This window comes from Asparagus officinalis, chromosome 3, assembly GCF_001876935.1.
Source record: "Asparagus officinalis chromosome 3, Aspof.V1, whole genome shotgun sequence".
NCBI classification, from domain to species: domain Eukaryota; kingdom Viridiplantae; phylum Streptophyta; class Magnoliopsida; order Asparagales; family Asparagaceae; genus Asparagus; species Asparagus officinalis.
The window spans coordinates 33,030,024-33,046,593 of NC_033796.1; the positions used below are offsets into that span (position 1 = coordinate 33,030,024).

Consider the following 16,570-nt stretch of genomic DNA (forward strand, 5'->3'; position numbering starts at 1 on the left):
ATCCGAACTTTTTTTTTCCTGCTCTTTAAATACTAGCGCATAAGAACCGACGATAAACAAAAGATACCATTTTTTTTTCATCAAAGGAAAATTTAAGCAATAAGATTTCCAATACTGTGCAGATATCTAGAAAACTTATATCTACCTTCCTTGACTCCGATCAATCCATCATCTTATTTTGCATTCCACGCATTCTTTTTTACATTCTTGAAGGAAGCAAAAGGGCTGAAAAAAATTATAGCTCACCATCTTTCACATTGAGAAAACATCTTAGGCTTTTGATTCCTCTTCGCTCCAATCAGATCTCTGTCTTTCAAACCCGATCACCATCAATTAACAAAAAAAATTAAAACTTGCCGCCATCGCGCCAAGATGGACAAACTCAATCCAGATTGCCATCCCGCCAAGACTCACTACAATCTTGAAGAGACTCACTGCCATCCTGCCGAGACTCACTGCCATCCTGCTGAGACTCTGGAAATTAAGAACTCAGCTAGAAATAAGAAGCCCCCTCGAAAAGCAGATAAGTATGATTAAAAAAACCTACAGAGTTTCATTTTACCTTCTTGACAATCTCCTCAGCTGTTAAGGCATCCTCCCCAGCATTTTCGTTCCATCCAAGTGAATCCACAAATGTTTTTTCTTCCTCATCCAAAACAACTAAGGTTTCAGGTTCTTCATTGCGCATATTGTCATTGTCATTCTCAGCAACTAAGGTTTCAGGTTCTTTTCCTCACAGGCAGAAGCTGCACAAACTCCAAGTATCTGCTCATCTGATTTGATCACTGAATTGGGTATTGGTGGCTCGGATGAAGATGATGATGTAGCAGAGCTCACTTCACGATCAGAATAACGATGCAATACACCACTTTTCTCTTCTGCTAGCTTCCGGATGGAATTAAAGAAGAGTTGTTTATGTCTTGTGACAAATGGAGGTTTCTTCTCGCCTCCTACGCCATTAGCTTGAGTTTCGCATTGGTTGGCATCAACTTCAAATGTGGAATTGAATTGTTAACTGATGGAACGCTATCAACTGATGTTGCCACTTTGCTAGTCATAGTTACAGGTGGTCCATCTATGAGATTAGTAGAGGTGTCATTCTTCTCTCCGTTGAGGACTTGAAAATTTCCAGCCTGAGAAGTATTCACAATGTCAGGTTATGTAGCAGGCAGGCGCTGGCCATGATCGACTAGCTGAAATGATGTCTGTTGAGCCTTGGCAGCAACAAGCTCACCGTTTCTTGCTCCTTTGGCCTTTGATTTCTCTGAAGTATTTACAACCTGAAACATATACACCATTTAGAGAAATGTTGACTTTAGATTTTAGAATGGCTCTGGAAAATCCCAATAATAACAGTTAACAGGATACTCTTCAGCATGTCATCGAGGAAGAAATACGTACACGAAAAAAGGAGAAATTGAAGTCAGCAGCAAGGAAGACTTTGTCAGGTACAAACCCTGCTTCGCTATTTTCTTTTAATGTTAAGAGTATAATCTACTCAACAACATACTAAAACCAGCAGTTCATGTGCAAGTAGTAGCATGACCTACAACTAAATTTTTCTCTGCGGGGTAATCTGTTGGCTGAGAGAACTTGAAACAAGGTTTCCGCAAATTACGATTCAACAAATGAACTACAACCCTACTCTGCCTAAAAGAGGAAGCGGAAACTGGCAAAGCTCAGGTGGTCCTCTAAATCCGTAGTGGTCAAACTGAAATTAAGCTAAATGGTACTTCAAAATATCTATCAGAAAGACAGAACTTCATAATAGAGACTACCTTCGTGTGGGCAATCCATATTCTGAAGATAATTAAAAAAACTGATACCTCTCTTTTAACAGTATATAAAGAATAAAGTAGAAAATACTCCAAGAAGCATGCCTGATAATTCTCAAAGGTTCAGTTCATACTATTACTAACAAATCTGCCCGCACCTGTAACTAATTGCTTTTTATTTGCTGAAAGCATTTTATATATTTGTTGTTAATTACAAAAGTAACGCAAATAATCCCTTTGTTATTCACCTAAAAATCTTTCTTCATGCCTAAAATTTTCCACTGGAAAGCGGACTCAAATCCAATATATAATCACACTAGTGGTAACACTATTGTCAAGTCATGTCTATGTCAAATGTATAAACCCTACACTCAGGGTCATGTTTTCACTGTCTGATTGCTACATGTCAGAATTCGTGGGTAGCCGCATGTCGCATCCTGGTTATGACAGCATGTCTATCTACCCTCTTGGCCTTTAAATACTTTCACATTTAAATCACTGCAAAGGCTAGAATCTTCATTTCTAAATAGCATATTGCAAAATAAACAGTTGAGACTAGACTCTGCAAATGTCATGCTTAAAACATTAGTCCTTGCAAGGCTTGCCCTAAGCCTGGACAAAGAAGGATGGAGCTGCATTAAGTAGCCAGTGCCCAAAAAACTCAAGCCAGGTGCCTGTAAAATCTAAAGAAAGATTGTGAGAAATGAGAATAAAGATTGTCCAGCAGTTTTCATTTATATAGAAAATTTCAATAAGCAGTCAATTTCTAACAAGTTTTAAATTGTTTATATTTAATAAAAAATTTAGAACATATTCTGGACCGAACAGTAATTTTCCATGCAATTACTTTAATCACATGAATTGTTAAATTTAAACAATTTAAAATCAACACATTCATGTCACGAGTATTTCAGAAATATACATGATACAATATCAATCCTAACAATTCAATAAGAGTTGAATAATCTTATCAATAAAAGAAACTAAATTATACATGTATATGGACATTAAAACAATTTGCGCTACAGTTAGGGACTAATAAAAAATTAGCCTTAATACTCAGATGGGCTCTAAAACAATTTCAGCATGAATCAGGGAGCTAAAATAATTTTTATAGCAAATTAATAAACTGGTGAGCTGCACAATAATTTTTGGATCAATCAGGGGGCCATAACTAAATTTACATCATGTTTGAGAACCCGATGGAGGTTAGAAATTTTTTTGGGTCGATCAGGGGTTTCAATAATTTTACAATAAAATTAAAAACTAACAAAGTTCGGGTACGCGTTTTGTTCTCAAGTCAGACCCGTTTTGCGAAATTAAGTTTGTTTTGAACTTGGGTTAGGGTCATACCCGATATCAAATATCCTATTCATAATATGATTCGGGTTTCCAGTTTAAAGTTATATCAGGTCAAATCTGTTTAACTTGAAATCTAGCACTAAATGAATTTCGAGTTTCAAATTAATGCGGGTCAAACCTGTTAAGTTGAAAAACTTATACCTGATTGGTTTGGGCTTCGAAAACGCAATAACAATTTAAACTCAATAAGAAAACTAAGTTCAGCAGCTAGGGTTTGGCTTGAGGTTTGCCACCGTCACCAGTGTTCGAACAGCAGTGACGACGGGAGTGCTGCTTTGACAGGGGCGCGTCCAACCATCCCAACACCACCGTTGTCCCTCTTACCATCCGCCCCCACCACCGTCGAACCCCGTCTCCGCGGCGAGTATTTGTTCGTTTGCGCCTCCGACTCTTCAACCGGACACCACCACGAATCCTCTCTGCGATAGAGCGATGCCAGGCCATTTATTCACAAGAACCTCCTTAGGCTCCGTCGCCCGCCGGCTCCTCAACATTGGCCAATCGGTTGTTAAAATGATCGACCCTAAAAGTTAACTTTTTATCGAGATCGGATGCAGATAAAGCAACAAGAAGATATTTTGCAGTGGCAAAAGATCATAATGGAAACTTTTTAAGGTTTCATCGAGGTCGGTCGGATGACAAAAGCAGAAACACCAACCTTCTGATGGATGTAATGGAACTCTGCCACCAGCTCGGAACCCTTAAGCTGGATAGTTATCTAGTCAATATCTAAAAAAAAGGAGTATTTAGAGGGGAGGTTAGTCCACCCATCTTATAATCAGTGAATTCTTCCATGGCCATTTTCTTGAAGAAGTAAATAATAAAATTTTACAGAAGGCTCTTCATGCAGTGAATGTCCTTGTACCCAAAGTTCCTGTGGAACTTAAATCTCTCCCTCCTACGTAGCTTCCGTTCGTTGTTCAACACATCTTTATGGACCTCTATGGGGTTTTCGCTGGTACATTCTAACATTTAATCTGACAAAATATAATAGCAACATTATAACATATATCATTAAGCATGTTTTGATCTACCAAATTGTATACCAAGATAGTATCTATTTTCTTCTGTAACTTCTCTGAGCACCGCTCCACACAGAACACTTGATATGCTTGAAACGGTTGTGCTGAAGCTGATGGTGGAGATGCTGCAGCACGAGCTCGTGCTACAACTTAGATGATGATTTAAAAACTGATCGAGATTATAATAAGACGATTGGAATTTTTACAATTGGAGCATCTATTGCATTGATTGCGTATGCTGTAAAATGTGAAACTAAGATAGGTTTTGTCATAACTGATCTCGTAATAGTTGTCATCGGATTGCTAATTACTATAATTCGGATGGGCCTGGCTGCGACAAAGAAGCTTAGTCGAAATGGGACAAAAAACTTCACATTCAGTTACCTCTTCCTTATTTTGTTGTATGTTATAGCAAACGCTGTTTCCTATGAGTATAAGAAAGTTTGAGTGATCTTATGGTTGTGAAGATTTGTTTATCTAGTCCAAAGATTTGGTGATGGCTATGTTAGGTGTGTAGTGTAGATACGAGTTGTGAAGATTTGTTTATCTAGTCCAAAGATTTGGTGATGGCTATGTTAGGTGTGTAGTGTAGATACGAGTGTGCGAACCTAAACTAACCAATTTAAAGATTTGGTGATGGCTATGTTAGGTGTGTAGTGTAGATACGAGTGTGCGAACCTAAACTAACCAATTTTTGTTTTTGCCTCGTGATTTTCAAAAACTCACATATCATGGGTATATCATGGTGGCTGTTGACGGATGCCACAGTTTTATCATGGTAATCAATCCCTCGTTGCCACATTTTTTCCTGCTATGTAACTATTTGCTATAAAACTTTAGATTGCAGCTCTTTTGTCATAAAAGTTTTGACTTCCCTGAAGCACATCCATATTTCCATTGTAGCTGAATTGCTCCCTCACTATTCAGGCCTTGCAATTTTTTATCCCCACCACAAACCGAAAAGGCACAAATGGTTTCTCAGAGAAAAATAAAACAAAAACAAGAGGGATCAAATGTAGAACAAGGAACAATAAACTTTGGACTCATTAGTTCCCAAAACAACCTTCACGCCAAACACTCAACTAAGAAATAAAACTTTTAGTCCATAACTTGTTCATGACAAAAGAGCTGTAATCTAAAGTTTTACAGCAAATAGTTACATAGCAGGAAAAAATATGACAGCGATGGATTGATTACCATAATAAAACTGTGACAACCGTCAACAACCACCATAGTATACCCATGATATGTGAGTTTTTGAGAATCACGAGGCAAAAACAAAAATTGGTTAGTTTAGGTTCGCACACTCGTATCTACACTACACACCTAACATAGTCATCACCAAATCTTTGGACTAGATAAACAAATCTTCACAACCATAAGATCACTCAAACTTTCTTATACCCATAGGAAACAGCGTCTGCTATGACATACAACAAAATAAGGAAGAGGTAACTGAATGTGAAGTTTCTTGTCCCATTTCGACTAAGCTTCTTTGTCGCGTCCAGGCCCATCCTAATTATAGTAATTAGCAATCCGATGACAACTATTACGAGATCAGCTATGACAAAACCTATCTTAGTTTCACATTTTACAGCATACGCAATCAATGTAATAGATGCTCCAATTGTAAAAATTCCAACCGTCTTATTATAATTATTTTACAGCATACGCAATCAATGTAATAGATGCTCCAATTGTAAAAATTCCAACCGTCTTATTATAATCTCGATCAGTTTTTAAATCATCCCCTTAAGGATGCTCCAATTGTAAAAATTCCAACCGTCTTATTATAATCTCGATCAGTTTTTAAATCATCCCCTTAAGTTGTAGCAAGAGCCCGTGCTGTAGTATCTCCACCATCAGCTTCAGCACCAACCGTTTCAAGCATATCAAGTGTTCTGTGTGGGACAGTGCTCAGAGAAGTTATAGAAGAAAATAGATACTATCTTGGTATACAATTTGGTAGATCAAAACATGTCTAATGATACATGTTATAATGTTGCTATTATACTTTGTCAGATTAAAGATTAGAATGTACCAACGAAAACCCCATAGAGGTCCATAAAGATGCGTTGAACAACGAACGGAAGCTGCGCAGGAGGGAGAGATTTATGTTCCACAGGATTGTTGGGTACAAGGACATTCACTGCATGAAGAGCTTTCTGCAAAATTTTATTATTTACTTCTTCAAGGAAATGGTCATGGAAAAATTCACTGATTATAAGATGGGTGGACTAACCTCCCCTCTAAATACTCCTTTTTTTTTTAGATATTGACTAGATAACTAGCCAGCTTGAGGGCTCCGAGCTGGTGGCAGAGTTCCATTACATCCATCAGAAGGTTGGTGCATCTGCTTTTGTCATCCGACCAACCTCGATGAAACCCTAAAAAATTTTCATTGTGATCTTTTACCACTGTAAAATATCTTCCTGTTATTTTATCTGTATCTGATCTCGATAAAAAGTTAACTTTTATAGATCCCACAAGTAGAGGCGTTCATTGAGGGTCGATCATTTTAACAACCAACTGGTCATTGAGGGTCGATCATTTTAAAAAGTTATCTGCATCCAAAATCATTCATTTAATTAATACCCACAAGAATTCCAATACTCCACAACTAGATCTAAAACCTTAAGAATCAACATAATACACATAACAAATTGTTAGATATAGTAAAAATGAAACAAATATGAAAACTCTATCTGAATCAACATAATACACATAACAAATTGTTAGATATAGTAAAAATGAAACAAATATGAAAACTCTATCTGAAACCTTTTGATATAGTATAAGTACAGTCAATTAACATCATCCAAAATCAACCTCAAGATTATTCATTTAACGAAATACCTCAAGAATCCCAAGAATCCAAAAAGATCTAAATCATAAATTCAAACAAATAGATCAACCTTGAGAATCAACTTTAGTAAACACATAAAACTGTTAGCTATCTATCATATGCCGTTCATCCTTGATGAATACCTAGATCATCAGCACAAAATAAATACCTAGATAATATACTATATTCATCCTTCTATTATCCTTTAACTCAAGAAGAAACTGCATCAATGACCTCCATAATCAAATTACTACATCAATACACCTTCAGCAGATCTAAATCAGGTCAAGAAGATATTTCAACTAAAAAAACAACAATTTTGCACAAAATCATCACTTAAAACCTTAAATCTAACAACATTCTATCAGATCTACAACAAATACAACGAAATATCCCAGATCTGTTTAAACTAAGAAACACAAATCTTAAATTACCTCAAAATTATTTTCCTCTTTCACCGAAATTTCAGCTCAGAAGTTCAAATAGATCGAGAATTTAAATTACCTCAAAATTATTTTCCTCTTTCACCGAAATTTCAGCTCAGAAGTTCAAATAGATCGAGAATAGACGAAAAATATTATTTTCCTCTTTCACCGAAATTTCAGCTCAGAAGTTCAAATAGATCGAGAATAGACGAAAAATAAAAGAAATAATAGAGAGATTAGGGTTCACACCAGAAATTGGAAGGAGAATCGCAAGGAGATTGATTCGTTCTCTCCGAGGGTTAGGAGATGAACCGTTGAGACTACTTGGTACTAGCGGGCGAAGTGGGCTGGCGGGTGGCGGCCGCTACAGGGTGAGGTCGGACTTTGGAGACTTGGAGAGAGTTACGGTTTAGGTGTCTTGAGAATGAGAGATTTTCTACCTAGTGAACGTATGAAGGACGGGTCGGGTAATGGGTATGGGTTTCGGGTAAAAAACTTAAAATTGCTAACTTTGATGTAAACGTGCCTATTTTCTATTCGGTCCAAACGAGCACAAATTTTTACTTGGTCAAAATGAAAAAAAATTGACAAAAATCATATGTTATAGCGCTTGAAAATAGCAAATTTTAATTTTCACAGGCTTAATTTCCATTTGATTGGATTGAATAAAATTTGCAAAATTAATGGTTACATAGCCCACAAGAACACGAATTTTGAACCATGCGTACTTAAGTGTTATTTTATCAGCCTAATTAGTTGTCATTTGTCTGAAATTATGAAATTCAAAAATTTGAAGGGGAAAAATCACAAGTTAGTTGTTAAAAATTGCTAACTTTGATGTAACATACATAATTTCTATTCGGTCCAAAAGAGCACAGATTTCAAAAATCATGAGCACACATTTTTATTTGGTCAAAATGAATAAAATTTGTCAAAAATTGTAGGTTATATCGCTTGAAAATCACAAATTTTGATTTACACATGCTTAATTTCAATTTGATTGGATTGAATAAAATTTTCAAAAGTAATGGTTACATAGCCCATGAGAGCACGAATTTTGAACCATGCGTACTTAGGTGTTATTTTATCAAAATAAATGAAAATAGACAAATATATTATAGCTCTTGAAAATCGTAAATTTTTGTTCACTAGCACTTAATTTTTATTTGGTGGAAGCATGCATAATTTGCAAAACTCGTCGATTATAAGCACATCAAAATAATGAATTTTGAACTACACGTAATTTATTATTATTTGGTTACAATAAATAAAATTTGATAAAAATCATAAATTATAACCTAGTAAAATCATAAATTTTTATGTATGCATACTTAATCTCCATTCGGTTGAATTGAACAAAAATTATAAAAATTATGAATTATAGGCCATGAAAAATCATGAATTTTAAACTATATGTACACCTAGTTAATGATTGTTTGGTTGAAAAGAACAAAAGTGCAAAAAAAATTGGTAATAGACCAATGAAAATTATGAATTTTGAACTACATGTACATTTGGTCGAACCGAACAAAATTTGACTAAAACGTGGGTTATAACCATGAAAATCTTAAACTTTTATGTACTCATGGTTTATTTTCATTTGGTGGAAACAAGCACAAATTGTGAACATCATGGGTTATAAATCCATGAAAATCATAGATCTTGAACTATGCTTCTTAATTGCCTTTGGTCAAGAAGAACAAAAATTAACAAAATTGTGGATTATATAGCCCCTAAAATCATGAATTTTGGACGATGCATACTTAATCATCATTTGGTTGAAACAAGCGCAAACTTTGAGTGCCGTGAGTTATAGCCCATAAAAATCATGAATTTTCAACTATGCATAATCAATTTTTATTTGGTCGAATTGAACAAAATTTGACAAAACTCATGGGTTAGTCTGGGAAAATGGTAATTTTTGATGAATCTATACTCTATTTCTATTAGATCAAAAAGTGCATAAACTTCAAAAATTGTGCATTATAATCCATAAAAATCATGAACTTCATGGGCGTAGTTAATTACCATTTGGTTAAAATAAATGAAATTCAAAAGAAAAAACTGTAGGTTATAGTCTTTTGAAAATCATAAATTTGATGTACACAGACTTAATTTCCATTCAATTGAATTGAACAAAAATTGCAAAATTCATTGGTTATGTAGTCTATTAAAAACATGACTTCTGAACCATGCGTGCTTAATTTCTATTTAATCGAAATGAATGAAACTAGACAAAAATTATGGTTATAACCCACAAAAATCATATATTTTTGTACACTGATGCTTAATTTTTATTTACTTGAAGCGAGCACCATTTGAAAAAAGAATCGCGAGTTATAAGCGCATGAAAATTACGAATTGTGAGCTATGCGTGTTTAGTCGCCATTTGAAATGATGAGATTTGACAAAAATTATTGATTATAACCTACTATTAAAATCATAAATTTTAATGAACATAGAGTAATTTCCATCCAGTTGAATCGAACAAAAAAACGCAACAAGCACAAATTGCAAAAAAAAATTCATTACGTCACATGGAAATCGTGAATTTCGTGTACTTAATTTCCGATCGGTCATTCGAAACTGTCAAGACAATTCTCTTTTAGAAATTAAGAAAACAATATTAAATTACAAAAAAAGTAGCGAACATGGTGAAGGCAGAAAATACCCTCGATTGCTGATTGCCTACAGTAATAATCACTTCAAGGTAGATGTCAATACTTCGTACACATAAACTTCAGAAAACCAAACTGTCATATAAATTGATATAAGCTGGAGAATTCACGTTGCTGACATAGAAAGTAAATACAATGTCAGAAAACAAAATTCATTTGTACTGCGGGAGATGCTTATACATTGGCACATCGGATTTCTAGTAGTTGCTTTCACAGTTTGCTCATTTTCCTACTGCTTCCAGCAACATCAAATCTCCACTCTTCTATATTTAACCCCTTTGGTTTTCTTCGTAAACATCCAACCGCTGCCACCATAGAAATTGCACATTGAATGCATATAATCTTGACTTTGGAGGTCTTCCTCTTCTTCTTCTATGGTAATTTGTTCTTCCTCCTACTGCATTCCTTGTCGTCAGTCGTCAAATGCTCATACTCTTTCATACTAGCACATGGAGATGGTCGGGTCTTGCCTTCCAATTTCTTCATCTTCTTACCCTTGGTCTTACTGGATATATCATCTTCATTCCCACCACTGCTCATAACATCATCCTCATCCATATCCTCGCCGTCATAGCTGCCTATTTTCATAACTTCATCATCATCATCAACAACACCTTCATCACGTTTATTGTCACCAAGTTCTTTTGCGTTAGATCGATGCTCGCATGTTTCTGCATCGCTTTCATTTCCAATCAAGTCATTATCATCCTCATTGACTACTCCGGTCGAGATCATCATAGTCATATTCCCCTTGCACCCTCTTCTGCTGAAGAAATATGTCCTGACCCAAGCATGTTATCAATCTCCTCGTCGCTTCCATCACTTGCAGCTAATAACAACACTTCAGCAGCAGCAGCATCTTCTGCAGCCTTTTTCTTCTTCACCTTGGGTTTCTTTGAGGATCCTGTTTTGTTTATGTAGAATCTATGGTAGACGATATCCTCTGGAGGCACATCCTCTTCTGCAAGCTTGAGTATACCTTTTCCTTTCAGGTGATGGTTCATGTCGAGCTGAAGATTACAGGACATGAAAATAAGATAATAAACAAATCCCGTAAAGTGAAGTGAAAAAACAAATCCCGAAAACTGATGCGCAAATCCCGTAAAGTGAAAAAACAACATAAGGAGTTATGCGGCAAGCAGGCTAAGGCAATAATAATGACAAAAAAAAGCTCTTTCAGATGATTGAAAATTTGAAATGTATAGATAATGCATTAACCAATCCTTTCCTGACATGCACAGCAATTATGTAAAAGATAAGATACGTTTCCACTCGCTGAAATAACATTTGTGAATAAAAATGAAAAGAAAATGTCAACTAAACTACATGAGTTGCCCTACTCTCATTCACATTGCAATTTCTAAAGAACCTCACATTTTCGTATTTTTGTGTATTGCAGTATAATGGTAGGCTAACTCTTGTAATTTAGATATAACTACTCAAAAACTAAAGCAAAAACAATATAGTCAAACTAATTATTAAATAAAATAAAATAAAAGATACGAGCAATGCAGATATGCAGTTCACTTCACATTAAGTTTGCTAGTCAGTGCTGAAAGGAAAAGTGTTGGTTAAGAGGATACACCTTGTTGGATATTAATTTTTTAATCAAAGAAACCACACATGAGCTGCTACCTAAAATTAGGCTAGGCTGCCAATTTTTTGTTGAAATTAACATAAAGTGGTGGCCCCACTAAAGAAAAATAAGAGCGTGGGCCCCACATGTATAGTAAAATATATTATTTTATTTAGTGCATAGTATTTTCCCAAACGCTATAAATAGACCTCAAATCCTTAAGGAAAATTTATTCCAAAAACAACAATCAATATATACATATATAGATTGTAAAATAATTGGTGCTTATAGGAATTTTGCCTGATAGATCGAGGAGATTTTTTGCCTGATAGATCGATGAGATCTTTTGCCTGATAGATCAAGGAGATCTTTGCCTGATAGATCGAGAAGATCTTTGCCTTATAGATCGAGGAGATCTTGACAGTACTGGGTCGGTACACACCAGAGTACTAGACTGCTGTTCCTGAAAGCAATTTGGCCTTGGGATCCTTGCACCGGAGTAGACCAAATAATGCTTTAAGCACAGCGTTTTAGAAACACACAGTAGCTGAGTTGAAAATTTTAAATTATTGTACTTCAAATTTCTGTTCAGTTTTTGTTATTATATATCTGTATTATTCCAGATTTAACCACAGGCGCCAACAATCTTAAAGCATTATTTTGATCTACAATGGATCCTACGAGGACTCTTGGAGTGGACTGTCTTAAGTTAGAGAACTTTGACGGTTCCAACTTCAACGCATGGCATCGGAAAGTAATCTTCGAGATGCAACTCCTGAAAATCTACTATGTGGTTTCTGAGGAAAAATCTAACTCTAAAGAAGACTCTGAAGCTGAAACCTCTTTGGGCTAGAGATGATCACTTCTGCAGGAGTTATCTTCTTAACTGTCTGGCAGATCATCTAGCAGATGCTTACACCAACAATCCCTCTGCAAAGGAAATATGGAATGCTCTGGAGGACCAGTACAATGATGAGAAGCTGTCCAAATCTCACCTCATTGACAAATTTCTGGACTTGAAGTTTGAAGATGATACCGAGGTTTTGCCTCAAGTTAAAGAGCTTGAAAAGCTTGTTATGAAGCTGAAGCATGAAAAGATCAGTCTTTCTCAAACCTTCATTTCTGGTGCAATTGTCAAAAAGCTTCCTCCATCTTGGATGTCATTCTCCACTGACATTCGGAGAAGGAAAAGACAGGTGACACTGTCTGATTTGAAGAGGTTCATTTGGATCGAGGATGAGACTCGGACTCGCACGAAGACTGAGCTCCTTGCTAAGCAGAAGGCGTCTGCTAACATGGTGGCAACTAACTCTAAAAAGGGTAATAATTCATCTTTCAAGAAGAATAAATCTTTTAACATAAAGAAGAATCAGAATCCGAAGAACCTGAACGTCCAAAAGAAGGAGTTCAAGAAGAGCGGCAAAATACTTCAACTGTGGGAAGCAAGGATATTTTGCCAAAGACTGTAAAGCACCAAAGAAGAAAACAACACACAATATCAATCAAGTTGATGATTGTGTGACCATGCTCTTCCAGATAACAACTCCAAGCAACATCTCTAGTTGGTGGTTAGATACGGTTGCTACTTGTCATGTATGCTCCAATAGAGATATGTTCTCTTCTTATGTTGCTACCAAAGAGAACGTATCAATGGTTGATCGTTCTGTGGTTCCTGTTCTTGGAACTGGGACTGTGGTGCTGACTCTTTCTTCGGGAAAGACTCTCACATTGAAGGATGTGAAACACGTTCCCTCAATTGTCAAAAACTTAGTCTCTAGAAGCATGTTGTGTGATGCAGGCATGAGGCTGGATTTCCAAGGAGGAAAGGCTGTATTATCCTTTAAGAAAATGTATTTTGACAATGTATATCGTACTGATGGCATGTATAAAATCAGTACGAGTGTACCCAACCCCGTTGTAAATGAAGTATCATCTTCTGCTTACTCCTCTGTGTTATGACACAATAGGATGAGACATGTAAATTATAGAAAATTATCTAGCATGGAGAAGTTAAGATTACTTCCAAAATGTGGGGGTAACAAACCTGAGAAGTGTGAAGTTTGCGCGCAAGCAAAGCTGACGAGGAAGCCATTTTCAAGTGTCACGAGAAGCACCAACCTGTTGGATATGATTCATTCAGATACTTGTGACTTCAAGAGCTTCATCACTTGTGGCAGAAAGAAGTACCTCATCACCTTCATTGACAACCATTCTCGCTTCTGCCATGTTTACCTGCTGAAATCTAAAGATGAAGCCTTCAGTAAATTTGTCGAGTTTCGGACTCGAGCGGAGAAGCAGCTTGGATTGCATGTGAAAAGACTCAGGAGCGACAGAGGAGGAGAATACCGATCTAAGGAATCGGAAGCATACTTCAAGGAGCATGGAATCATTGCAGAAACTACTGCTCCGTATTCTCCTCAATCTAATGGGATTGCAGAAAGAAAGAATCGCACATTGACCGAATGGTGAATTCGATGCTAATCACATCTGGTCTACCTATCTGCTATTGGGGAGAGGCTTTGCTAATGGCAAGCTGGATTCTGAACAGAGTACCATATTCCAAAACTGATAGTACTTCTCATCAGTTATGGTTGGGATATTCAGATTCTTTGGATAGTCTCAAAGTGTGGGGGTGTCTTGCCTATGTTCGAATTCTAGATATCAGAAGACCTAAGCTCGGACCAAAGACAAACAGATATGTGTTTCTTGGCTTTGCTGGAGATAGCAATGCGTGAAGGTTCCTAGACCTTGGAACCAACTCCATCATTAAAGCTCGGGATGCAGAATTCTTTGAGGATAAGTTTATCAAACATAAAGACTTATTGCTCAAAGATGTAGTAGAGAATGCTAATACATCAAATGCACAAGAGGAGCCAATCAATGATGAAGGAGTTATCGAACCATCTTCCGAGCGCTTCAGAAGACAGAAAGATTTTGGAGATGAATTCATCACCTATAATGTGGAAGGAGATTCACAGACTTTTCAAGAAGCAATGCAGTCAACAGACGTTCTTCTGTGGAAAGAAGCTATAGATGATGAGATGAATTCATTGATCCAAAATCACACTTGGGAGCTGGTGGATGTGCCTGAAGGTGCAAGGCCTATCAATTGCAAGTGGATCTTCAAGAAGAAGCTTCGTCCTGATGGTACTATTGAAAAGTACAAAGCAAGACTGGTGGCGAAAGATTCTCTCAGAAAGAATGTATAGATTTTTTTGATATCTATGCACCAGTTTGCAAGATCACTACCATCAGAGTACTTATCGTATGGGCGGCGATTAAAAGGTTCGTCATACATCAGATGGATGTGAAAACTGTCTTTCTCAATGGAGATCTCATAGAAGAGATCTACATGGAGAAACCAGAAGGACTTGATGCTCCAGCTGGTAAGGTTTGTAAACTTGTTAAGTCATATAAACTTAAGCAGGTACCAAAATTCTGGCATGAGAAGTTCGATGGCGTTGTTCGCAACAATGGGTATCAAGTCAGTGAATCTGACAAATGCCTATATATCAAGGTCATTAATAGAAAGGTGGTGGTCATCTGCCTCTATGTGGATGATATGCTCATCATAGGGAGTGATTTAGAGATAGTAATATCTACCAAGAAATTTCTGTCAGCACAGTTCAGCATGAAGAACCTTGGAACTACGAACATGATTCTTGGAATCAAAATCATATACTCTGAAGAGGGTATTGGATTGTCCCAATCTCATTATGTCAAGAGCATGCTAAGAAAGTATGGCTACTACGACCTGCCAGAACTGTCAGTGCCATATGATTACAACAAGAAGCTTCGACCGAACATTGGAAGACCAATAGAGCAGCTGAGGTACTCAAAGATCATTAGGAGTTTTATGTACGCGATGAGCTGCACAAGGCCAGATATAGCATTCACTGTAGGAATGCTTAGTAGGTTTACAAGTAATTCTGGAAAGCTTTATTGGGATGTTGTCCAGAGATTGATGAGATACTTGAAAGGAACTACAGGTCTGGGCCTATTCTACACTGGATATCCGGATGTAATCGAAGGCTATTCAGATGCGAGCTGGTACTCAGAACTAGATGAGTGCAGATCTACTAGAGGATTTGTCTTCACCATGGGTGGATCTGCCGTCTCGTGGGAAGCAGACCATGATTGCACAATCATCAATGGAATATGAATTCTTCGCACTCTGTGTTGTGGGAGATGAAGCTTTGTGGCTCAGTTGTATTCTCCGAGACCTTCCATTGACGGAATTACAAGGTGCAATTACTATCTATTACGATAATTAGGCGGCGAGTGCTGTGACAGCAAACTCGATGTTCAATGGAAATAAGCGGACCATTCATCTGAAGCATGGCTATTTGAGAGAGCTCATTTGTCAAAGAGTCATCTCTGTGATTGACGTCCGATCTTCAGAGAATGTAGCTGATCCTTTGACAAAGGGTCTGAAAAAGGACATAGTCGAAAGGACGTCTGCTGGAATGGGTCTCAAAGTTTTGTAAGTCTTATAAATACTTGTCTTATAAATACTTACCATGTTTATTAAATTATTAGTTCAAAGCTTATGCTACTAATAATAAGATAATTAGTTCAAAAGTCAAGTAAGATTTGCAAAAGTTGGTAGTCTTACAAATACTTATTATTTACATCAAGTTATTAGTTCAAAGCTTATGTTACTAATGACAAGATAAATGGTTCAAAAGTCAAGTAAGATTTACAAATGAAAGGGTTTAAGTTTTCTTGGATTAGTCGGTGTCTAAGTTAAGATTTGGGGGTTGCGTAACGCGTTCCGCAAGGAACGATGTACTTAATTGATCTTTGATCAACCTCTAATACTATCTTTACCTAGCTGAACTACCCGAGTAAAACTTTAATTTTTTTCACCTAGAATCCTATCATGTA

At 36.6% G+C, this 16,570-nt stretch overlaps 1 protein-coding gene and 1 long non-coding RNA gene across 2 annotated transcripts; one reads left to right on the forward strand and one right to left on the reverse strand.

Annotated features, from left to right (window-relative positions):
- LOC109833687 lies at window positions 54-4,682 on the reverse strand. The gene is made up of 2 exons (XR_002245318.1): window positions 563-4,682; window positions 54-474 (listed from the first exon to the last, which is right to left on the reverse strand). It is a non-coding gene; the product is annotated as an uncharacterized LOC109833687 (long non-coding RNA).
- LOC109834915 lies at window positions 12,472-16,170 on the forward strand. The gene is made up of 4 exons (XM_020402929.1): window positions 12,472-12,723; window positions 12,826-13,148; window positions 13,861-13,993; window positions 15,958-16,170. The coding sequence occupies exons 1-4, from the start codon at window positions 12,472-12,474 to the stop codon at window positions 16,168-16,170; spliced, it is 921 nt and encodes a 306-aa protein (XP_020258518.1).